The sequence below is a fragment of the Physeter macrocephalus genome, unplaced genomic scaffold, assembly GCF_002837175.3.
Source record: "Physeter macrocephalus isolate SW-GA unplaced genomic scaffold, ASM283717v5 random_37, whole genome shotgun sequence".
NCBI lineage: Eukaryota > Metazoa > Chordata > Mammalia > Artiodactyla > Physeteridae > Physeter > Physeter macrocephalus.
The window spans coordinates 137,858-161,992 of NW_021145324.1; the positions used below are offsets into that span (position 1 = coordinate 137,858).

At 56.1% G+C, this 24,135-nt stretch overlaps 2 protein-coding genes across 17 annotated transcripts in view; one reads left to right on the forward strand and one right to left on the reverse strand.

The window, feature by feature from the left end:
* ZNF629 (zinc finger protein 629) overlaps positions 1–8,630 on the forward strand; it is a 61,789-nt gene extending 53,159 nt beyond the window's left edge. For 10 of the 14 annotated variants that reach the window (XM_055082194.1, XM_055082189.1, XM_055082190.1 and 7 more), the window contains 2 exons: positions 1,803–2,576; positions 2,731–8,630. In XM_055082194.1, coding sequence (XP_054938169.1) covers positions 2,504–2,576; positions 2,731–5,267 — 2,610 coding nt within the window. In that variant the 5' untranslated portion in view covers positions 1,803–2,503 and the 3' untranslated portion in view covers positions 5,268–8,630. Of the gene's footprint in view, positions 1–1,802; positions 2,577–2,711 lie in introns of all 14 variants that reach the window. The other 4 variants (XM_028483502.2, XM_028483493.2, XM_028483491.2 and 1 more) reach the window with 4 other exon arrangements.
* A 3,346-nt stretch (positions 8,631–11,976) lies between these two features.
* RNF40 (ring finger protein 40) lies at positions 11,977–24,079 on the reverse strand. Of its 3 annotated transcripts, none has more exons than XM_028483490.2 (20): positions 23,967–24,079; positions 23,655–23,858; positions 23,059–23,226; positions 22,783–22,924; positions 21,937–22,143; positions 21,252–21,373; positions 20,984–21,130; positions 20,810–20,884; positions 19,930–20,049; positions 19,653–19,832; positions 19,311–19,446; positions 18,362–18,519; positions 17,846–18,273; positions 17,642–17,759; positions 17,372–17,521; positions 16,981–17,193; positions 16,775–16,900; positions 15,381–15,521; positions 15,188–15,289; positions 11,977–13,236 (listed from the first exon to the last, which is right to left on the reverse strand). In XM_028483490.2, exons 2-20 carry the CDS (start codon positions 23,784–23,786, stop codon positions 13,060–13,062), a joined length of 3,042 nt encoding a protein of 1,013 aa, XP_028339291.1. In that variant the 5' UTR covers positions 23,787–23,858; positions 23,967–24,079; the 3' UTR covers positions 11,977–13,059. The 3 variants fall into 3 exon arrangements, with proteins under 3 accessions (XP_028339291.1, XP_007107468.1, XP_054938162.1); XM_007107406.4 differs by having other exon boundaries at positions 18,362–18,483; positions 23,967–24,078; XM_055082187.1 differs by lacking the exons at positions 21,252–21,373; positions 22,783–22,924; positions 23,059–23,226; positions 23,655–23,858; positions 23,967–24,079 and having other exon boundaries at positions 21,937–22,015.
* Positions 24,080–24,135: the final 56 nt, after the last annotated feature.

Here is a 24,135-nt window from a genome sequence, read left to right on the forward strand (position 1 = left end):
TGAGTTGGGGGCGCCTGGGTTCCCGGGGGGTTGGCCCGGAGGGCCCGGGACGGCCGCCGGGGAACAATGGGGCGCGAGAGGCAGGGGCCGGGCGCGGGACTGAGCCCCCTCCCCCGCCCCCGGGGCCGCCCGGGTTAGGGGTGGGGGCCGGGAAGGGGCCGGGAGGGCCGAGGATTCTGGGAAGAGCGCGAGGGTCTGGCTGTGGGGGAGGGGAGGGCGTGAGCATTCTGGGAAGAGGGAATTCGGCCTGGCGGGCCGGGGGCCGGGGCGCCGCGGGAGAGCCGGGAATCCTGGGTGCCCCGGGCGCGGGGAGGGGAGGATGCCAGGCTCGGGGTTGGGAGCCTCGGGGTTGGGAGCCGGAAGGAGGGTCGTGGGGACCGGCTGGAGCAGAAGTCCAGGGTCCGGGCTGGTGTGGGCGTCGGGGGGCCGGGGCCAGGGTGGCTGTATTCCCGCGGCTGCCTCCATGTCAGGGTCACCCTGGGCCGCTCTCCACACCTCTCTGTGAGGCAGCCTCCTCCTCTCCTTCCCTCCCTCCCTCCCTCCGCAGTGGGGCTGGCCTGAGGTCGAGGCCGCTGCAGGCCCAAGCACTTCTTGCCTCCCTCGTTCTCCCCACTTGCATATTCCATGTCGGCCTTGTCATTAACCCCTTCCCTTCTACCCTGGACCGCTGAGTTTGAATTTCTCGAGAGAAGATCATGGTACATAAATTCTTACCTGTCCTCAGCAAACACAGCAGGCCTCTTCAGCATGGTCAGGCAGCCCCCAGCTTGGCAGAAGTCCCTGCTTGCACCTTCCCAAAGACACTTACAGATGGGCGTGGGGGATTCTCATAGCCTGAGGAGCTGCGGAGATGAAGAAATTCATTTACTTCCTAACATCTAAGTCCTCTCTCTCCTACTGCTGTTTGGCAGGCTTCAGCTAGCTCCTGCTTCACTTTGGTCACCAGCCTGCTGCCTTCTCACGAGCCCTTGCACCACCGCCCCCATACACACAGTGGTCACCCCACATGGCCACTCAAAGCCCAGGCCCTCCCCAGGGTCTCTCTTAAGGGTCTAAACTTCGTGGGGAGTTCTCCTCCTAGCACTTAGCTCTTGTGGCCCTGTTCCCTCATCATGGAATCATATCACTGTCTCTGGAGTGACAGCTGCCTATGTTTTACTCTGAACTCCTGCTCCTCTGCTGCCATCCCCTTTAAAGGCATTGGACCAAACAGGTTTCCTAGGAGCAAGGGGCATCTCATTCATTCATCTTTCATTCATTCAAAATTTATTGAGCACCTATTACGTGTTAGGGATGGGATACAGCAGTAACGAAAGAGAAGATGGATTAGAAGAAGGGGTACCAGGATGGGAGTGGTTCACAGCTACAGATTGTCAGGATCCAACCCCTCCTCTCACAGCCAGGGAAACCTCTTGATCCCAGGAATTTCTCCATCCCGTTCCCATGGCCAGCAGGCTCTGTCTGAGCTTCTTTCCCCAGCTGCCCACGTTTATGAGTTTGCATGACTTTCAAGGTCATTTCCCTCTCTTAGAGGCTGCGACAAGCCAGACACAGAGCCTTGCATATCTGGTCTTAGCTCTGCCACTGCCCAGCCTGTGACCTTGGAGAAATCTCCCTGGGCATTGATTTCCTAATCTGGAAAATGGACAACCTGATTCCTGGGTCTCCTCACAGGACTGTGGGGAGGACCGGGTGAGACAATGAGGACAGCGCAGCAGGCACTGTGTCAGCTAGCTGTCAGCTGCCAGGTGGTCTCCACACACTCATCCCGTCTCTCTTTTCCTTTCCAATTCCCTCTCAAGGTAGTTGCTGCAGAAGCCCCCGATGGCTTTAAACTGCCCCCTCTCCCTACCTCTGGCCCAAGCTTCGACCTTCTTTCTGTGCTTGGATAACGGGAAAGTGCCCCAGTCTTTTGGAGGGCCCTGTCCCCTCAGGGAAATCAGGGTGGTTGCTTTCTTTTTTTAATTCTTTAAGTGTTCCAGGCAGTCTTGGTTGTCTACGGGGCTCATAAGGAAAGTTTATTGGTCCCAATTAGCAGCCCCATTAAGGAGGAAAATTAGAGTCTTTAATGAACTTCCTCTGATTAGCAAAATAACAGGTTTCCCAGCCTCTGGGCATCAGAGGGGTAGGGTGGAGAGCCTGCTTCCCCTGTGGGTGTCAGATAATACCTCTCCAGCCCCCAGTCTGGGTTCAAAGGGTTATGACTGATGAGCTTTTAATTACACTCTTAAATTCACCTACTTGCTTAGTTGTGATCTTAAGATCTGGAGCAGGAATCTGGCCTGCGGGGGCCGGGGGTGGGGGGCGCGGTGAGAACTGATGCCCAGAAAAATGGGGAGGTGGGAGACTGCAGTTCAGATGAGGAGAAATAGGGGCTGGGGGTGGGCAGGTGGGGGAGTGGGGCTGGGGGAGTAAAGGAAGGCGGGAGGTCAGCTCCCATGGTGTGCTCTCTCCCCTCCCCTCCCCAGGGTCCCTGGAGCACTGGGCAGTCCTGAGTTCTGGGATGGAGCCCGAGGCAGCGCTGTGGGGCCCTGATCTGCAGGGTCCTGAGCTGAGCCCCGACGATGCTCATCGAGGTGAGGGACGCAAGAAGGGACTGCGGTCCTGACAAGACAGTGGCCCCAGTTCAGGGAGGGGCGCAGACTCTGGGGGAAACCCAGGGGAGGGAAGTGATGCTCGGCCCGTGTTCTGAAAGGAAATGGGGGCTGGAGACTCCCTTTCTCTCTGTAGGTGCCGACAGTGGGAACGAAGAGGAGAGCCCTCAGCAGGAAAGTTCTGGGGAGGAGGAGGTCATCTTGGGAGATCCATCTCAGAGTCCAGAATTCAAGGACCCACCAGAGATGCCCCTGGAGACACCCTCCCAGGATCCCTCAGTCCCCCAGGACCCCCCGGCCCCGCTGGGTCACTCCAACCCCTCAGACCACCAGACCCCTCTGGACCCCCCCACCCCCGAGGTAGTCCCGACCCCGTCTGACTGGACCAAGGCCTGTGAGGCCAGTTGGCAGTGGGGGACTCTGACCACCTGGAACAGCCCCCCGGTGGTCGGGGCCAACGAGCCCAGCCTGCGGGAGCTGGTGCAAGGCCGCCCTTCCGGGGCCGAGAAGCCCTACATCTGCAACGAGTGCGGCAAGAGCTTCAGCCAGTGGTCCAAGCTGCTGCGGCACCAGCGCATCCACACAGGCGAGCGGCCCAACACCTGCTCCGAGTGCGGCAAGAGCTTCACGCAGAGCTCGCACCTGGTGCAGCACCAGCGCACGCACACGGGCGAGAAGCCCTACAAGTGCCCCGACTGCGGCAAGTGCTTCAGCTGGAGCTCCAACCTGGTGCAGCACCAGCGCACGCACACGGGCGAGAAGCCCTACAAGTGCACCGAGTGCGAGAAGGCCTTCACCCAGAGCACCAACCTCATCAAGCACCAGCGCTCTCACACGGGCGAGAAGCCGTACAAGTGCGGCGAGTGCCGGCGGGCTTTCTACCGCAGCTCGGACCTCATCCAGCACCAGGCCACCCACACGGGCGAGAAGCCCTACAAGTGCCCCGAGTGCGGCAAGCGCTTCGGCCAGAACCACAACCTCCTCAAGCACCAGAAGATCCACGCCGGTGAGAAGCCGTACCGCTGCACCGAGTGCGGCAAGAGCTTCATCCAGAGCTCGGAGCTGACCCAGCACCAGCGCACGCACACCGGAGAGAAGCCCTACGAGTGCCTGGAGTGCGGCAAGAGCTTCGGCCACAGCTCCACCCTCATCAAGCACCAGCGGACTCACCTGCGCGAGGACCCGTTCAAGTGCCCGGTGTGCGGCAAGACCTTCACGCTGAGCGCCACGCTGCTGCGGCACCAGCGCACGCACACGGGCGAGCGGCCCTACAAGTGCCCCGAGTGCGGCAAGAGCTTCAGCGTCAGCTCCAACCTCATCAATCACCAGCGCATCCACCGCGGCGAGCGGCCCTACATCTGTGCCGACTGCGGCAAGAGCTTCATCATGAGCTCCACCCTCATCCGCCACCAGCGCATCCACACCGGCGAGAAGCCCTACAAGTGCTCCGATTGCGGCAAGAGCTTCATCCGCAGCTCCCACCTCATCCAGCACCGGCGCACGCACACGGGCGAGAAGCCCTACAAGTGCCCCGAGTGCGGCAAGAGCTTCAGCCAGAGCTCGAACCTCATTACGCACGTGCGCACCCACATGGATGAGAACCTCTTCGTGTGCTCCGACTGCGGGAAGGCCTTCTTGGAGGCGCACGAGCTGGAGCAGCATCGAGTGATCCATGAAAGGGGCAAGACCCCCGCCCGAAGAGCTCAGGGCGACAGCCTCCTGGGGCTCGGGGACCCTGCCCTGCTGACCCCACCCCCTGGAGCCAAACCCCACAAGTGTCTCGTCTGCGGAAAGGGGTTCAATGACGAGGGCATTTTCATGCAACATCAGAGGATCCATATCGGAGAAAACCCCTACAAAAATTCAGACGGCCTCCCTGCACACCCCATCCCCAAGCCGCCTCAGTTTCGACCCCCCAGGCTCCCTTTTGGAGGAAATTCCTATCCAGGTGCTGCGGAGGGCAGAGCTGACCCCCCAGGACAGCCCTTTAAAATGCCTGATGGGCAGGAGAGCTTCAGCCAAAGGCTGGGTCTGCTGTCCTCCAAGTCCTACATCTGTTCGCACTGTGGAGAAAGCTTTCTGGATCGCGCTGTGCTCCTCCAACATCAGCTCACCCACGGCAACGAAAAGCCCTTCCTCTTTCCTGATTATAGGATTGGCCTAGGGGAAGGGGCAGGGCCCAGTCCCTTCCTAAGTGGAAAGCCCTTTAAATGCCCCGAATGCAAAAAAAGCTTTGGCCTCAGCTCTGAGCTGCTGCTGCACCAGAAAGTCCACGCTGGCGGGAAACCCCAGAAGAGTCCGGAGCTGGGGAAGAGCTCTTCGGTCCTCCTGGAGCACCTCAGGAGCCCGCTGGGGGCCAGACCCTACAGCTGCTCAGATTGTGGGGCCTCCTTCCTCGATCGCCTAGCCCTCATCCGGCACCAGGAGACCCATACCCAAGAAAAGTCCCCCAAACCTGAGGACCCCCTCCCAGAGCCAGCCACCCTGTCCACAAGCCAGGAAAGTGAGGAGGAAGCCCCCATCCCCACAGAGAGCAGCAGCCACAGGGAAGGGGGAAGCCCCAAAACCCTTTTGGAAGAAAAGCCCTATTTGTGCCCCGAGTGTGGAGACGGCTTCACAGAAGTCGCAGCCCTCCTCCTCCATAGGAGCTGCCACCCAGGGGTCACCCTGTGAAATGGGTCTGGAGACCAGGGGCCTCTCTCTCCTGAGAGGAACACTGGATCTCCCCAAAAATTATGTGGGGAAAGGAGGAAACCTCTATCAGATTGGAGAGAGGCAGAGGATAAAGAACGGTGGCTAAAAATAGTGCTTTTACATCACTGATGAGAAACCCTTTAAAATTGTTGGTGGGAACCACTTATAAGGCAGTAGAGAAAAACTGTTGGGTTAGAAACCCTATAAATACGTAGGAAAAAAAAGCCCTTTAAGTCTGTAGCAGAAAAACCCTATAAACCATAGTGGATAAAAGCCCTATTAATTGTAGGAAGAGGTCCCAATATGTCTCTACACAACCCTATAAAACTGTATTGAAATCCTGGTGAAACTATAGGGTCAGGGAAGTGCAGGGAATATGACAATGGCGTTGACTTGGGAGGAGTGACCCTTAGAAGGTGTGGAAGAACCTCCCGTGAACTTGCTCCACAGCATTCTCTCCCCTTGGAGTATGGGAGGGAACCTCTCTCCCAGAGCCGTGGACAATTACACTGAGGAAACTGCTCGTCTGGGGAGGAGCGCGGGAATGGGGTGGAACCAGAAAAGGAAGAAAACAGAGGAGAAAAATAAGTGATGAGGAGCTCTCAGATCCACAGAGGAGAAATGCCCCAGGAACTAGGAAGAGAAGGTGTAGCTCAGGACACTGGGGGTTCCTCGGGGTACGAGGGCAGTCTTAGGTGATTGTGTGTGTGAAAGGAAGAGACCCATGGAATTCCTGATCAGAAAGAACCCAAAAATGGGGAAGGAAAAAAAATATCCAGCCTTTTTAAAGGCTGAAGTTTGGGGTGCATAAAAGCTTTAAGTATAAGGAGACCACAAAAATTGGGGAGGAAGAGTAGGGGGTTTGCTAGAGTGCTTTGAGGAAAGCAGACCGAGGTGGAGAAACTGTTCCGATGGAACCCAACAAACTCCAGGCTGCCCGGTCTTCCCTGTCTCCAGGAGCTTGTTAAACTGCAAGTACAAGCAGATTCCAGCTCAGGCCATCAGGGTTCCCCCCACCCCCAAAGCAGGCAGGACTCCCCTCTCCCCAGCCCAGCTGGGGACGTCTACTCTCAGAGGCCTCCAGGGATGGAGGGTCCCTCCTGCCACGTTCTCAGGTCTCACTGTCAGGAGGCTTCTCCTGAAATCTAACTGCCACCAGTCCTGCTGCAGTGGCAGCCCGTTTCCTCAAATTCTGTCCTCAGTCGGAGAGGGAGAACCGCTGCTAGTCGACCTCCAAAGAATAAAGCCCTTCAGAGACTCAAGGCCTGTGTGTGGTTAAATCCTGCCCAGACTCCTCCAAGTCAAGAGAGCTATGTGTGGGCTCCCTGTGGCAACGAGGGACAGCAAGCTGACGGAATAGAGAGCTTTGATTAGCCAGCAACCTGATTTTAAACCTCACCCTTTCATCTGAGCTGTTAGCAAGGCTGCTGGCAGGACAAGCCAGCCTGCACACCGTGATGGGTGTCCAAACACCCCACAGGCTGGACCGTGGGTCCCTGAGGAGCATATGGAGACCTGACCACCCGACCACCTCAGCCTGGTACCCGGAGCCCTCTGAGGCTGTTAACAACCCAGCCCGACTGTGGGCTTGCAAAGGGACAGATTCCACCCACTTGGCTCCTTTCCTCCTTAGCCAGAAACCTTCAGAGGCAAACGAAAGGATGAGAAACACACTCCCTGGCCAGGCTTGTCTCCAGTCCTCACACACCGCACACAGTGACATACTCTCATTAACCCAGCCAAACCCGCTCACGTGACTGGGAGTGTGTGGCAGGGGAAACAGACTGTTTTCTTCTAAAATGGTTGGAGAGAGAAAACTCTTGAAACATCCGTAACAAGAACCCCATCCCCTAACCCTGGAGACCCTTAAAGAAGGAGAGGACTCCGTCCAGTGCTGGGTTCAAAGGAAGTGCCCACCCACTGACCCCACGCTGGCCCCACTAACGCGCTGTGGTCCTGAAGTAAGATGACCGAGATGCCAGGTGAGGAGTCACATCCCCGGAGAGGGTGACCCAGCTTCCTACCAACCTGTGGAAGAGACCTGTGATTCCACTACCTAGAAGTTCAAAAGGTGAAAGTCCTTCACCCTTCGTCTGTCCTGTTCCCAAAGGGATGACCCTCAAATTCAAAGATCAAAATCTAGAACGCTGTAGGAGGAAAAAGCGAGGCCTGCTGGGGAGAAGGAAAAGGCAGGCCTTGGATGACTACGGGGAGACCCTTCTTAACATCTGCATAAAGCCCCACCCCACCCAAGTGCCAGGTCAGAGAGTACCACCAAGAGGGGAGAAGAAGGCTGCCTGCCTCTACTGACAGCATGGACCAAGGGGGTGTCCCTCTGAGACTGAGGAAGAGGAGACGATTCTCCACGCAGGTTTTTTTCCCTGTAAGATGGCAGCAGAAAGAAACTTCAGTTGTAGAGACAAACCCCTTGTAAAGCTAGAAGCAGATCCTCTCAGAAACAGGTCTGAGGAATGTGTCTCCAGAAGGGTCCCGGAGAGCCCTTGGGGCTCCAGGGTCAGTCCAGGGGAAGACGGTCAGTGTGGTCAAAGGCCGACTGAAGGCCAATTGAGGACTAGGGTGTAGCATACGTAGTAGGATGCTCGCATGTTGTAGGGTGAGGGCCAGGGGTCTTGGCTCCGGTACTGGATGGATGATGTGGACACAATTAGTTGGGGTCTGGGGTTTCATAGCAAGAAAGGGGGCAGAGTCAGAGACCTTTGGGGTGTGACCTGTTCTCTGTTGCCCACCTCCCCAGACTCTTTTAGCTGGGTACTTTCCTCCCAGAGCAAGCTACATCTTGGGAGGAACTAAACAGGGAACAGGCTGGGGGAGGTGGCAGTGTCGAGTCCCTCTGACCAGCTCAGGCCAAGGCCCAGGGGTCGTGGCACTTTCCCACCAGAACTGGGTCAGGAAGGCAGAGTGTAGCCAAACCCTCTCGTTCAACTCCACGCAAGCCTGACTCTTAAGAAGTGCCCTCGTGGAGGAGTGCGACACAGGGTCACAGCGTCATTGGTGAAAGCAGAGGGGAGAATAGAAACTGATCTGAGCTTAGGCTGAAACTTGAAACTGCTATGGATATGGAGGTCAGAAGGGGGCATGGGCATGCATCCTGAATGGTGGGGCAACTCGAAACCATCACAACCAAGAGGTGGGTTCCATGGCACCCGCCCCTCAGGTGAGCAGCCCTGACTCCTTTGCGCCCCCGTGAGGGAAGCCCCACTCACCTGACTCGTCCCCCTGGAGTGAAGAGAGGCCCCACTTTTGAGTGTTGTGTGTCAATAACAGTGTTGTGTCACTGGTGGTCATGTTGATTAGTTGAAGAGAATAAAGGGAGTAAGATTCCCCAGGTGTTTTCTGTCTTCTCTTTCAAGCCTAGAGCAAGCTGAGAGAGCCAGTCCTCTCCCAGGGCAGCTTTGTGTAACCTCAAAAGCTCAGCCCAGCCCCAGGCCGCCCTTGCAGCCCTCTTCCCAGAGGCCTAAAATCCCCATCCAGAGCTTGACGGTGGGAGCCTGAGGGTTTATGGAGTTTTAAAATCTGCCCCCTTGGGAGACAGGGGCAGAAATGTGTTGAGAAGGTGGCAGAGCCAAGCAGCACGACATGCCGACTTCTGGGTGGCAGCCTGCTGACTGGCACTGGCTGGCTCGGGTCCAGCTGTACTGCCCCAGGGAGGCCTCTCGGGCCCCAACACCTGCACCCTCCCCCGATGGCCACAAGGCAAAGTGCCTAAGATTCTGGTTCCAGAAGCTGGCAGCCACCTCCCCTGGTTCGCCTGGGTCCTGGACCTGGCCCAGCCCTTCCTCTGGACCAGAGCCTCCTAGACCCCGAGGAGAGGTGGGTGGTGACCTGGCTCGTCATCTCACTCTCAGGATGTAGCCTGTGAGCCCCCAACGTGTGGAGAGGCTGAGGCTAACAGGAGGCAGCCACTTGCCTGAAATGCAAGGTGCTGAGGGAAACCAGAATGGCCAGGAGCAAGCTCTGCACCCAACCAACCCTCTCCGCCCCCGCCGCTGGGCCTGCCTGGGCCTGGCCTGGGCTCCACACTGTCTGGGCCAGGCAGGGGTTGCTCCGCTGAATCCGCCTGGCAGGCTTGCCTCAGCACTATCTCCTGAGCCTAGACCTGGCCATGGCCCGAGTGGCTGCTTGAGGTCAATGCTTGCTCTAACCCGTTGCCTGCCTCTGCCCCAGTCTGCCGGGGGCCCCTGCCCCGGCCAGGAAGCTGTCTCCCCACCTTCCCTGTGCTTCTCTGACCCAGACTCCCAAGGCAGACTCAATTGTCTCTCCTTCCCCTTTTCCATCTGGAAAGCAAGGGGGGAGTGGTGGGGAAGGGGGAAAGAGAGGAGGGAATTGCGTTTCGTGTAGAAGCAAGTAATGAAGGCTATTCTATATTCCCTGGGGACACTGAGGTACCTCAGCACAGGAGGATCCTCAGCAAAGTGAGGGGACTACAGGGGAAGAACAGACACTGGAGCACATTGGTTCACACTTAGCAGAAGGGGCTGTGGATCCAGACGTGGTACCTGCCACAGCAGAGGGTCAGAAAACTGGCAGAGGAAGTGACCTGAAGGTTGAGGGATGCAGGAAGAGGAAATAGTAAATGTAGGGGCCAGGGGTGTGGTGGGGGAATAGAGGGTGCATAACAGTTAGCTGTAGGCTTAGAGCATAGTGGAGTGGGAATTGAGAAAAGGGAGAGAGCAGAGCCTGGAGTGTAGAGCATCCTGTTTGAGTAACTTGGGAATAAAGGCACCATTGGGGGAGGGGGGGTTAAGGAGGGTGACGTGATCTTATCCCCCTCCCCCAACCCTGGCCACGAATGATGGTGATTTACCTGGTCTGGAGCTCGGGAAAGACAACTGGGTTGGAGGAGTTGGGCCTTAGTAGCCTAGCTGTAGCCATGGTCCTGGATAAACACACCCAGGAAGAGCAGTAGGGTAGAAAGGAGAGGGTCTAGCTTATAGGTAGAGGAGGAGGACCATACAAGATAGTAAGTATGAGGAAAAGCAGGAGAGTGTAGCACCACAGGGCCCAAGGGAAGTTTTAAAGAGAGTGGTTAACGTCAAATGCTCCCCTGGACCCTGTGGCCAATCACAGACAGTAGCCTTAATTCTGGCTAAAACACATAACTTTGCCACTGAGGCCAACATCTGCTTACCCCCAGAGGCCAGCCAAGGTCAAGATTGGTTCAGGAGGAGCTTTGGCCTGCCCATCCCAAGGGCCCAGGGTATCACACAGCTACTGAGGTTACTGGGGCTTGTAAGGGATCAAACATCCTGAGTGGAAGGGGCTGACCAACCCCTAAGGCAGATCCTCCCAGCACTGGGCAGGCTTATTGCAAACCAACGTTTATGGTCAGTTTACTCTGTTCTTCCTGCAGCATCAGTGCTTGCTCCTCCCACAAATTCTGGGATTTTTATCCCACTCCCTTGGTCTGGAGCTTGAGAAAGTGATTTGGGCATACTTTATTAAGCATGAGGACTCAGAGATTTTAGACCTGCTGGATGTGGAGACTAGCCCAGGAGAGATATTTGGGGAGGTGTCGCAGTCACTTGCATTTGTTAAGGAGCCCACGTGGAGGTGACTCCTGGGAAAGAGGGTAGTGCTCACAGAAGACTGGCGGACTCCGGCCCGCTCCAGGGCGCAGCGCTCCTCTCAGAGCCAGACGGCACCTCTATGATGCAATATGCTGCGCTTTTTCCCACCCTGGCCACGACTGCCGGGAGCCACGGACACTTCCTCGACGGCCCGATGCCATCCCCTGCCACGGCTCGCGCCTCGGCGAGCGCGCTCACTGCCGCCAGCCCTGCGCCGGAAGTCACTGTAGCCCGCGTCTCCGTCTCCGGTACGACCTGGTCCAACTGCTGCAGCCCCGCCGAAACCTTGGGCACCAGATGGAGCTTGAAGGCGGACAAGGCCGCGAGCCCCAGCGAAGGTGCGACCTCTGATAAAGCGGCAGCGTCGCGCAAGGGCGTGACTGCTGACAAGTCGGCGGCCGCTCCGGTGGCCATGGCTCCAATTCCAGCTCCAGCTCCGGCAACAAGCCCGGTCAACACCGGCCCGAGCACGAGCCCCAGTGCAGGCTCCGGCCGCGGACCCGCAGCACACCGAACCCACAGGCGCCGCTGGACAGACGGTTCCCGAGAACAAGGCCAGTGGCCACTGCAGGTCGCAATGAAATGTCACCCGCTGAGGCGTCCTGTCTGTCCGTCCGAGGGGGAAGGGCGGGTGAAGCCATTGGGGAGAGACGGCCCACAGACTGGGTCCAGGCCCGCCTCTGGCCAGCACAAGCGGGGACCCGGCTCTCCCCTCAGAGGATCTTGCCTACAGGTGCCAAAACGGAACTACCTTTCCCAGGATGCACTTCGGGGTTCCCAGCATCCCTGCCGCCAATGACTGCGCGGGCTGCAGCAAACCCGCACGGACCGGGCGGGCAGAGCTGCGAGATCCAGGGTGTGTCAGCCCTTCCCCATGGGAACAGGAGGGGCCGAAAAGCGACAGAGTGCTGACCACGACGCTTTCTCCCTGCAGACGCGCCCCTCCCACGGGCCCAGTCTAACTAGGTGTTGGGAGTGGGGTCTCATCTGTGCAGGCGCTCCAGGTTCACACGCCAGCCAGGGCAGCGCTGGGAACAAGCTTAACAGCCAAAATCCGGAACCACATTAGGGCAGGAAGCCTGGCTACCCGGACTACAGGCTGAGGGTTGGACGTTTATTCAAAACAATTAACAGCCTATACCAGACATCTCTAGAGCACGGGCTGTGGGTCCAAGTGGAGCCTTGCACCTCTCAGCAGCTCCACCTTCCAGGCCCCTGCATACTGCTTTCACAGCCCGTAGTTTGCTTGGGAAGGCAGCACAGGAAGCATTGTGGGATCGTATAGGCTCAGTCACAGGGTGTTAGATGAAGCTCTTCTACCTGGAATGATTGGAAGTCGGCCCAGCAGGCTAGTCTGTCCCTTTCCCCCTGGAAGTTCTGCCTCCACTAAAGTTAAGGCCACCAGGATGAAAGCAGGGTCAGGGCTGGGGACCCAGTGGAGTCCTGGGAAGCATCAGGTGGGTGTTAAGTGGGGCCGGGGAGCGAAGTAGAGATTGGGAGGGGTCTGATTAGAACAGAAACTGATGATCTTAGTTCAGCACTCCCAAGATGAGTGCAAGGTGACTGCAGCAACCTTAGAGCTTTTCAGAAGACAGTGCCCCCACCAAGGAGGTGCTCTTAGTATAAGACCAGACCAAAGAGCCCAAGGAACTCCACAGGAGGGAAGGTCTGCCCAGGTCTGGGGAGCAGAGGGTAAAGAAACTCCCTGGGCCCCAGAGCCCAGTCTCAGAGCAAGGAGCTGGGGATCTGACCCACGCCTGGTCCTTACTTGTGGGTGTGTAAGCAGGTAGTGAACTTCCACTTGTTTGGGAAGTCACAGCCTGGGGAATTTCCCCTTTAGGGCTGGGCTGGGCCCGTGGAGTCAGTTGGAGAAGGTTTAGGGCTAGGTTCCAGGAAGTTCTGTTGAGTGCTCTGGGCCCCTCAGGCCTCTCACAGCAGACCTTTTGTGCAGGGCAAGTGCCCCCTAGGCTGTAGTTCTGACCTTGGGGAAAAGGTGAAACTGAGCTTGGTTAATCCCACTCCCACTAGCATGCACTGGGGCCCCCAAAACCAACTACATGGGGAGGGGCTGGGCCCACAGGGTCCGGAATGGAGGGTGGGGGCCACTGGGTGTGGGGAGGGGAGGGACTGGAGGCACAGCCCCCAGGGTTCATGGGTATTCCAAAGTCCCCTGAGTTATGGGTTCAGCTGATGTAGACACGGTGGAAGTCATGGGCACCAAAGGCTGCGTTGCACTTGGGGCACTTCCTCTGGCGGGCCTCATAGCGGCCCCGTACGCACTCGAAGCAGAAAACGTGGAAGCACTTGGTGAGGACTGCATCCTTCTTGCGGGTGTTACAGCAGGGGCAGGTCAACCGCGCCTGGGCAGGGCAAAGGCATCAGCTCAGGAACAATCCTGACAGGACCCGGATCCCAAGCTGATAGCAAGAGGTGGTCCAGACTAAGGCCACCACAGAGCAGACTGCACCTAACTCTCACCATGACCCTAGGAGGTAGGGATAAGCACTCTCCAGATGAGGAAACTGAGGCTCAAAAGCCCAGGTTTCAAAACTAGAAAGTAGCACAGTCTAGACTCTAACCTGGGTGGTGATGGCCAGTGGTCACATGTCCCCTCTAAAGGTCAATGACCCACAGGCTCCAACCTGAGCTCCTCTGCCCTGGGGCTTTATCTCTTGCCCCTCTGGCCTTCTCTGGCAAAACCCCAATCCTGGCTTAAGCCGACTGTCTACCTTCTCTCCACCTGCATCTGGTTAAGTCACAGCTGGGCATGGCAGTGCCACTAGAAATCTGCTGTTCTCAACCCTCAACTGGGCCCATCCCTGGTGCTGCCCAGAAATCCTGCTGTGGGTCCCGGGATTCATTTCTCTCTAAGGAGGTTTTACAAATCTCCTCTCCTATCTTGAAACTTCCCACCTGCCACCAGGTCTCACTTCCAACTCCAGACAGGAAATTCCCTCAACTCCGCATTCCCAACATTCATCCTCTGCCCTGCCCGCCACCTCAGCAACTCCCCACAAGCATCACCTCTTCCCTAGCTCTCAGAACCCTACCCATCAGCATTTGACAGGCTGCAAAGTCTGTTGTTTCTCCAAAAACCTTTCCCTGCTCCCTCATGGCTGCCTCGAGTTGCCTCTGCCCCTTCAAGGCCAAACTGCTTCAACAGGTTGTCTATTTACTGACTCACTCTCCACCCTTTCCTCACTCCAGTAGGTGAAGAGTCCAGGTGATCTGACCTCCACCTCCACCTCTGCCCAAGAACTCCCACCAAGACTGCCAAATCCAAGAGGCATCTCTCAACACTTGCTTCATTTGCCTTCTTGGCAGTTCTGAGCTCACCCCTGCCTCCTTGAAACTCTTCCCCAATCAATTCCCTCTAGATCGCTCTCCTTCCTCCTAAGCTACAGGCTTCTTCTCTTCCTCTGTACATCGTTTAAGCTTCGAGGCTCCTCAGGGGGAGTGACCCCTGTTCCGTGTCATGCCACAGACCCTCCCTGGGTGATGACACTTATATGTGGCTTCTACCTTTGCCTCTGCTGACAATCCCCCACAAACTCCTGTCCTCCAGACCAGCCCTTTTGCTTTGAGTGCCTTCCCAGACAGCCTCCCAAGAAGTCCCACAGGCACCTCTCATCCTCGACATCCTTGAGACGTTGCTCTCTGCACACTGACTACAGGATACGCCAAGCAGCTCAACCTGGTTTACAAACCCTTCAGGATCTAACACTGCCCAACCCCCACCAGGCTTGTCACCCACCACAAAACCCATGTTCTGTCCTCCAACTACGACTGTCCAGCTATGTCCTCCAGCACGCCTCTCTCAACTTAGGGCCTCCACCTCTGCTTTTCCCTTTGCTGGAAACCTTTCATCCCCATTCATCACAGCCAACCCTGATTCACTCCTCAGTTTTCCTTTGGATGATATTCCTTCCAGGAAGCCTGCTGACCACCAGGGCCGTTAAGGGGCTCCCCTGATTTTCCACAGCCCCTCTGGCCTCTGCCATCACACTGCTCATCACTCAGACAGGAGAATTACTTGGGTGCCTCCTCCAACAGACTGTCAGTTTCAAGAGATCTGAGACCAGGTCTAGTGCCTAGCCCTCTCACACCTAGCCAGGCACTCTGCCTGGCACATAGTATGTGTACCATACTTGACAGTTATCTGGTTCTCCACAACGGGTTCTGCCCAGGTTTTGCCATCCTACCTTATTTCTGGGTTCCCCATACTACCCACCAGAGCTCTCACCAACCCCGCATCTAAGATTCCTAGGTCATCTAAGATTCCTGGAGCACATCCCAGCCCCAAGGCCCCACCTTGTACTCCTTGATCTCCTCCTGGAGGATTTCATCAGCATCTGCGTAAACCTCCACCTTCCTCTGCTTCTCCAGCTTGCGCCGCAGCCGTGAGATGTCCTCCTGGGGCAGGAGAGGGGCTAGGCTGAGTGCAAGGGTCCTCAATTTGAACCTCCTGCCTCCACCCCGCCCCCACCCGCTGCCCGCCACACACCTGAGCCCTCTTGAGGTTGAAGCTCTCTTTCTCACGGGCAGCCCGGCTCTCTGCCAGGCAAGGCTGGATCTCTCGCAGCCGTGTCTGCACATGCTCCAGCTGTACCTTCAGGTCCTCGGCCAGCTGAGCTGCTTCCACAGCCTGAGGTGGGTGGAACGGGGAGGAGGGGCACCGTTTGCCTGAGCCTGCGGAGTCAGGCATGTGGAGCCATGGCCCACAAATGCTTGTGTCAACCATCCAGTGATTCCTGCTCTCGGGATAAGTCCAGTATCTTCACTGGAACTGGTTCTGTCTCCTGACCTCTGAACCCTCACCTCCTCCTAGTCTACCTCATTCCCAACGCTTTCAGTTCCTCACCTGCATAATGCTCTCTCCTGTCTTTGAGGCTTCACCGGGCTCCTCTCTCTGCTCCCCTCAACTCCCTCAACACACATGTTTTTTTTCCTGCAACCCCCTGACGCCTCAGCTCAAATGTCACCTCCTGAGACAGGCTGTCCTATTTTTCTTTCATCCGCCTCTATTTCTTTCATAAGACATACTGTGAGTTCCCTGGCGGCCTAGTAGTTAGGATTCCAGGCTTTCACTGCCGTGGCCCGCAAGCTGTGCAGCGTGCCCCCACCCCCCCAAAAAAAACATGCTATGATCTGTAATAATGTTATTTTGTCTGTGGGATCATTGGCTTGCTATCTGCCCCTCAAAACTGGAAGTTCCCACTTCCAGCAGGGCAGTCTTGTTCCCGTGATCTCCCCAGCACTCAGTGCAAGTCCTGATGTATAGCAACGGTATGACTAATACTGCTTACATGAATGAGCCAAATGGAGAAGAAAAAAAGTCCAGGAGGGGAAAAAAGATGAAAGTCAATGTTAATCTTAAGCCTTTACCATAAGCTAGAGAAGTGATGTCAACAAGAGGGCGCCAAATTAGATCATTCCTAACTCTGTTACCCTCAAAAGAAGAACAACTACCACAAGCTAAACATTTCTTAGGTTTAATACCACTACGTGACAGAGACCACCACGCCCATTTCACAGCTAACCAGTGCAGTGGTCAGGACGTGGGCTGTGGAGCCAAGGAGACCCGGGCCCAAATTCCAGTTCCACTCTTTCTTGAGCAAGTCAGCTACCTCCCTGAGCCTCAGTCTTCTCACTTATGAAAGGTAACAACAAAAACTGTTGTACGAGTATTTTCAGACTGAAATGTGACCAAGCATGGAAAGTCCTCCAGCACATGGTCTGGAACACAGTAAGTGTCTGAGACATGAGCTGGGCTGTGAGATGAAGCAGAGCCAGACTTTGGCCCAGGTCATCTGCTTCAAGTTCTCTAGGCAGAGTCACAAAGTGAGGCTGTGAGCCAGCATCCCAGGTTGCTGTCCCCTCGCATAGGTCTGCCCTCACCTTCCTCTTGTTGAGCTCCAGGGCCTGGCTGCGCAGTGTCAGCTCCTTCTCCACACCCCCGAGGCTGCCCTGCAAGGCCCGCTCTTTTTCCTCCAGCTTCTGCACGGTCAGCAGCTGGGCATCCACCTGAGGACAGGGGTGGGGACTCAGTGCTGGGGAGCCCCTGCCTCTCCAGCTCCACCCTAACAAGCCCAGGGCAGCCATACCTGGGACTTGAGGCCAAGAACCTGCTCGCCCAGCTCATCCTTCTCCTCCCGCAGTAGCTTATGAATCTGGTTGGCCTTGATCCGCTCTGACATCAGCTTAAAGTTGGCATCGTCCTTTTCCCGCAACTGCTGTAGCAGCCGCCCATTCTGCTCCTGCATGTCCTCAAAAGCCTGGCCTGTCACATCCATCTCTGAGAGCAGAGCCTCCTCCTCCTGCAGCAAGTGGGCAGGGACAAGATGGAATGTAGTAGATGGACAAGACGACAGTGGGGAAACCACAGGAAAACATGGCTGAGCAAAGAACCACAGAATGGACCCAGGCCATGTGCTAGAACAAGAGGTTTAGGGAATTCCAACATTCAGAAGCAATGGGACCAGAACGGGGTCGCACCTGCTTGGTGGCACCCAACTTGCGTTGCAGGTGTTCTATCTGCTCCTCTGCCTGACGAATGCGCCGCAGGGCATCCTCATCCGCGATCTTCTTGCTCTCCCTCCGATCCCTCTCCTCTAATTCCCGGATGCGGCTCCGTAGCTCATCGACCTATAACCACCAGTAGGAGAGAGCTCTCGTCACTGTTTCCTGCTGACCTAGAGCTCTGCTCTGGTTACAACCCCCTGGGGCAGCCTCTCTGCACACTCCATAGGCCCTACCTGCCCTCACCTCAGCCTTGGCCTTGCGTTCCGCTGCCATGAGCTGCACCTTATCCCGCTGCTCCTTGGGTGCAGACTTATACATGTCCAGCAGCAGTTTCATCTCCTTCTGACTTTCCTGGGCCTTCCTGGGGGAGGCACAGGAGGAAGGCTTGGTGAGTAGGGTTGGAGGCCACTTGGCAGGGGTGGGAAGAAGAAAGGAACAGGGCCTCACTTGAGCTCTGCTCGGAGACCTTTGAGGAGCTCTGACTCCTTCCTCTTGGCCTCCTCCACCTTGACCTTCTCCCGATCAGTCCTTGAGAGAGCTGAGGCTACAGATGGGGGTCCCAGCCCAGGCCCTTCCCGCTCCCGAAGCTCCCGCTTGGGTTTGGCCTCAGGTTCTCGGCCCCGGGAGGAGGGGGCCTGGGCCCCGGGGGTCAGGGCCTGGGCCTCTTCCTCAGAAGGGACCAAGTCTTCCTTCTTCACCAAGGAGGTAGGAACGGCAGTGACAGGCACTGAAGCCATCTCCTTTCTGGCGTCAGGAGCACCAACAGGGCCTGGCCCACCCTCTTCTTTCCCTGGGGCTGGGGCACTCAGGCCAGAGTCCTCTGGGTGGCCCAGCGTGGGGATGGAGTGGGTAGAGCCACTGGCCTGGGCCCGGAGCTGCAAAGCAGAGACAGAGAACAGGACTAAGGTGAGACGTGCTCACTGGGGTCTAGCCGCAGCTTTCCCCAGGCAGCCCCCTCCTCACCTTGGCAATCTCAGCCTGCACTTCCCGCAGCTTCCGCTTGTATCGCTGAGCGTCCCCCTTTAGCTGGTGGTTGTGGTTTTGGAGGCTGCTGATCAGGTGGCGCATCTCCCGGTTGATGGGCCCTGGAAGAGTACAGGAAACCAAGGCTGGGCTGGTCCCTGGGTTAGGGGCCCAACCCCTCAGTGGGGTTGGAGGCAGGGCCAGAGCCATCACTCTCATTACAAAGGAGATAACAACTGAAGCCTTATGCAGAGAGTGTGATCTCATCAAATAAATGAAGAGGATTCACCTAAACATAACTCGACACTGCCTATGTGTGTTATTTCTGCTAATGCAGATTTTAAAAATATTTCCAAATTTCCTTTCGAAAGAACACATAACTAACTGTAAATTCAAAAAAGTAAGCTAGTCCGCTTCTTTTAGCTTTTTAAACGACTATCTTCTTAGTTACATTTCCCTGGCATTTCTCATAATACTATCTTCCCTCCCTGCTTTATTTTTCTTGATATATTTGTCACAACCTAACAGACACGTTCAATTTTTTCCTCCTTTGTTGTCTGTCTTCCCTCACTGTAACACTGCTCCACAAAAGGGATCTGTTTTGTTCACTGGTATCATCCCAAAGCCTAGAACTGAGCCTGGATCATAGAAAAGTGTTCAAAAAATCTGTGAAAAATGAACTAGTATCTCAGAGAGGCACCATAAGGCCGGATTAGCATGGATGAGGGTGACAGCTCCCGTTCTGGCTGAGCCTGCTCCATGAGCCACCTCATCTGGCTGTAAACCTCACTGCGCCTTTGAGCCAGGTGGTGTGGTCCCCCCGTTTTCCACAGAGAGATGAGGCTCTGGGAGAAGGACTTAACCTCTTACATCTGGATAAGCATCTGGCCACACCAGGGCCCAGCAATCCCAGATAAGGCCCCACCTCAACCCTGTCCTCACCACATACCCGCCTGCTCGTTGGCCGCCAGGTTCTGTTCAAACTCGATGCGCAGCATCTCGTACTCCTTGCGTACCTGGGCCAGCGTATCCTCCAGCTGGATAACCTCTGTGCGCAGCTTCTTCTGCAGCCCCAGCTCATCACTCTGCGGGTTGAGGCATTAAGGACCCACACAACCCCTTAGCTCCCAGAAAGCCCCCCCTACCTCAGGCCTCAGCAGCTCAGGAAGAATTTACTCCCAAGGGACCTCTGGCAGGCACTCAGGGCCTCTGACACCCTTGACACAGGAACAACCTGACCCTAAGGGTGTGGCCTTTACCCCTGTCCCCGGCCCCTGTTCCAAGGGCATACCTCCATGTGCTCAATGTGCCTCAGGTGGGAATTCTTGGTGGCCAGCAGCAGCCCACGGGCCTCGTCCAGCTGGGTCTTCACTTGCAGAGACTCATTGTAGAGCAGTGAGAACTGCGCCTGCAGCATTCGGTACTCCCCTGTCTCCCGTACCACCTCCTCAGGAAGGCTCCGCAGGGCTACCTAGGAGCAGGGATGTCCAAAGGCAATCAGCAAGAGATTTCAGAGCTCAGCTCCTACCGTGCAGGCTCAGGCCCTCCCAGCCCCAAACACAGCTCACCTTGAGGCGCTCATTGGTCCGCACAGCCCCCTGAAGTTCGGCCTGCAGTTTCTCCAGCTCTGCCATGCGACTATTGGCCAATTCCTGGTTTTCCTCCAACTCCGCATTCAGCATCTCAAACTGTGGAGTAGAAGGGCAGTGGGAGGCAGGGCCAGGCCAGGACACATGCTTCCCTCATAGACCCACCATATGCCCTACCCAAGCTCCCCTCTGCAGAGCAGTGATGTACTCTGAAAGCCCAGGGACAAGCCGGACCCAGGAACTTTCCTAAGGGCTCCCAGGCAAGTAGGAGAAAACTCAGTACTGACTGGTCAGTGCCGGGAAGCAAGGCTTGTAACTGACAGGGGGTCAGGGAAGCCTTCCTGGAAGACCTGAAGAGCAAGCTGAGCAAGGGGAGACAGGGGCCCAGTGACCCTGTAGCACCAAAAAAGTGTGCAACGACCAAGAACTGAGACAGCAAAAGCAGGACAAGGAATGAGACAGCGGCAGTAAGGCCCCTTCTCAGCTACACAACTGAGAATGCCAGTTGATTCCAACATACCCCAACATCTCTTTTCTAAGTGGTACTTTTAACCAGTTGATGTACGACCTTACCTAATTCTTGTCAGCTACCCAAACCAGAACTTAAACTCCATAAAAGGTTTAATTCCTGTCTATTTCGTTCTCCAAAATGCCTGCTTCCTACACAGTACCTAGCACTTAGTGTTCAGCAATTATTTACTGAATACACATATGAAAGAACGAAATAAAGAACGCTGTGAGCAATGGGGAAAGACCTCCGAGACCACAGTTGGACGTCTGTCCTTAATTCCGAGGGGACGTTCAAGGGTAGGGTGGAGAAAAGGTTGTGGGAAGGACGGGGAAGAATGCTGCTGCTCACCTTCTGCATGCTGAGTGTGATCTGGCCCCCCTGAAAGCCTGAGGAGCTCCCAGATACATAGTAGCCAGAGTTGAGCTGTGAAGAGAAGGCAGAGGAACAGACGGGTGTGGAGGGGAGAAGCGAGGGCCCCAAGTACCCTGCTCTGGCTCCATCTGACCCAGTGTCTGACCCTACCTGCTCCAAGGCCTCCGCTAGGTGCTTATTGAGCTTTTGCTCACGCTTCCGCAACTTCTCAATGTCCCACTGCAGGTCTTCTACTGTCGTCTCCATCTCCAGCACTTTGGTCTCTGCAGATGTCACTTTATCCTGGAGCTCAGAGTACTGGGGACAAGGAAGGGGACAGGTGCTTGGATAAGAGACCCAGCTCCCCGAGATCCTTGGGTGCCCATCTAATCCAAACCCTGCCCTGGTTCTAACCCCACCCTAAAAGCCCAACTCCCACCTCCAAAGAGATGCGGTGGTGCTTCTCCTGTAGCTGGGTGGCCAAGTCCTGCAGTCGCCGGTTCTCACGGCCCAGCTCCCGGGTGCGTGCCCGAGCCGCCTCACTGGGGGGCTCACTGTCCCCTGGGAAGGCAGGGCTCGGGTAAGAGCCAAGTCCAGGGCAACGGGTCAAAGTACTAACTCATCCTGGAGTCTGCTATGTGCCCAGTGTGATCCACCAGCTGTCTTGCCATTTTCTCATGACAAAGCCAGGAGTCTTTGTCCCCACTGCACAAAGGAGGAAACCAGCTCAGAGAGGAGAGCCATCTGCTCAGAACGCCCAGGCTGGACTGACAGAACTAAGGCTAGGAGAAGTCAGTCTGCCTGCAAAGCCTGGGCACTTGCTGCTATGCCTCGTGGATCAGCAACTGCCACCAAGATTTGTGCACAATGCTCCCAAGAGGTCTCCAGCCACAAGGGGGAGGCTCCCCCAGCATCAACAACTCCTCCTACCCATCTCTCTAGAGCTCAACTACAGGAATCAAAGCGAGAGCCACCATCAACAGCCTAACCCTTCCCCTGAAAACATGGCTGATTTATTCCTTGGGGAACTGTGGCTGCCTCTGGGCCAGAAGCACTGAGGAGGGGATACCATAAAGATGCAAATGGAGTTGGACACCTCTGGGGTGGGGGCACAAAGAACTAACCTCGGCTGTATACTCGCTGACAGAGTTCCTCCACCTGGCGCTGTAGGCGGTCGGAGGCCTCCACGACACGGGACACAGCTGCCTTGGAGAATTCCATGCGGCCCTGCAGCTGCAGCTCCACCTCCTCACTACTGCTCGCACCCAGGGCCACCACAAAGGCCAAGGCTGGCTCACTGAGAGGTGGCCGCAGCTGCATTGGCAGGGGCTCTGGGAAGGACGGACAGACCCTCATGAGGATAATGGTAACAGTTACCACCACTCTGTACCAAGTTCCAGATCGCCTCCTTCAACTCTCTATGACTCACTGAGTCAACATAACCAACACCTGTAGTACTGTGTTATCCCCATCTTAAAAGTAAAACAACTGCAGTTCAGTAAGATAATTTCCTCAAAGCCAGAGAGCTACCAAATCACTTCCTCAGGGAAGGCCTTCTCTGCCTTCCCAAACTAAACTAGTGTGCACACACACTAATTCCCATTCGGGGACCTGAATACTTTTTTCTTATGGTTTATAATCACTTTCTCCCTAATGGTTGGGATAGTAAGTATTTCTTTTCTATTTTCTATGTCTCCTCCAAAACTACAATGTCAACTACACAGTCAACATTTAATACTTTTTTGAACTAAGAGTGTCAAAACATGAACTGCACTCTTAACCATGTCATTCAGATTCCAAAACCTGTATTCTTACCCGCTGCCCTTTGCTGCCCAGATATGAAATCAATTTGTGTGTGTGGGGGGGTGTGTAGGAAGGGACTTCAGCAGCCTAATGTCAAAGTCCCCTCCTCTCCAGGACCTTCCCCAGAACTTAATTAAGCTTCCCAGATCCCAGGGCTCTGGCCCTACCCCTCAGCTCCGATGTCCCTGGCTCTGTGAGAGGGGTCTCATCACGTGTTGGGCCCTCCTGGGTCCCAGGCGCCTCTGTCCCTGAAGACAGCTCCCCCTGGCTCTCATGGTGTCGGAGAAGGGCTTCCACAGTTTCATCCAGCTGAAGGGAGAAAGCACCAAAAATGTTATGAATCCCTCAGGTGCTTCCCAGCATGATATTCCTTTCCTAGCAGAGAAGTCTGAGGATTGGCAGCTGGATCAAGGGCAGGTCTTGGAAAGTAGAAGGGCATCCACCTGGGCCCAGTAGCGATTGACAATGAGGAGTGTGGCGTCATCTGTGGCCTGCCGCTTCTCCAACTTCTCAATTCGTTCTCGGAGTTCATCTTCACAAGCCTGTCTCTGTTCCAACCGCTCTGCCAGTTTCTTATTCTTGAACTGCAAAACCTTCAAGTCCATCTCCTCCTACCAGGGAAACAAAGGGGCCGAGGAGATGGTCAAGCAGGGACCAAGAACCCAATCACAGAAAGAGACAAATAAAAGAAAAATGGAATGGATGGGAGAGGGGAGTATCCCCAGACTAACTGCTAACAGGATTTAAAGAGGCTCAGACACCCACAGAGAAAGCAACTCGGTTGTGAGGAGGGTCACGTTCTGCTTCTGCCTCTTCCTAACTCTGAAATCTTTGACAAGTCACACGCCCTCTGGGAACCTGTTTTCCTATCTGTAAAGGGAAGGCAGACGTCGTGTCCTCGGTTTCTTTCAACAGAGTGTTCTGAAAAGTGGATCTTGCTAAACCTGGGGAACTGGGAGTAAGGTTCTGGACGACGTGGACGGAGAACAGAGATGGGAGTTCTGGCAAGTTGTGAGGCCTGAAACAGGAGCCCACGAACCGTGGAAGAGATGCCCCCAAGACGAATGGGCTCTATAAGCGTGGTTGTGGTCTTCTCCTCGCGACTCAGTTTCTTCTCTGGGGGCCCCGAGCCCCCATCGCCGGCGGCGCGTTTGTTACCGGGCCCAGACATGGCCGCGGCGGCGAGGAGCGGCGCAGGCTCTCCCGAGGCACGTCAGGCAGGCGGAGGCGACGCTTCCGTCACCTGCAGAAGACAGAGAGCAGAGATGTGGAAGCGGCCGGAGCTCCGCGGCCCCGAGCCTCCCCCGCACCCACCTGCTGGACCCCGCCCCGCCGGCCCCGGGCCCCTCACCGGCAGCAGAATCAGCCGACCGCCACCATCTTGGACTCCCCTAGACGTCACTGGCCTCCCCAGCACAGAGCGCAGGCGCCACAGGCAGTACCGGATGTGGCGAAATCTTCTCCACTTCCTGTTTCTATCGGTCGCGCTTTGTCCCGCCTTTCGGGTCCCGTTTGGTTTT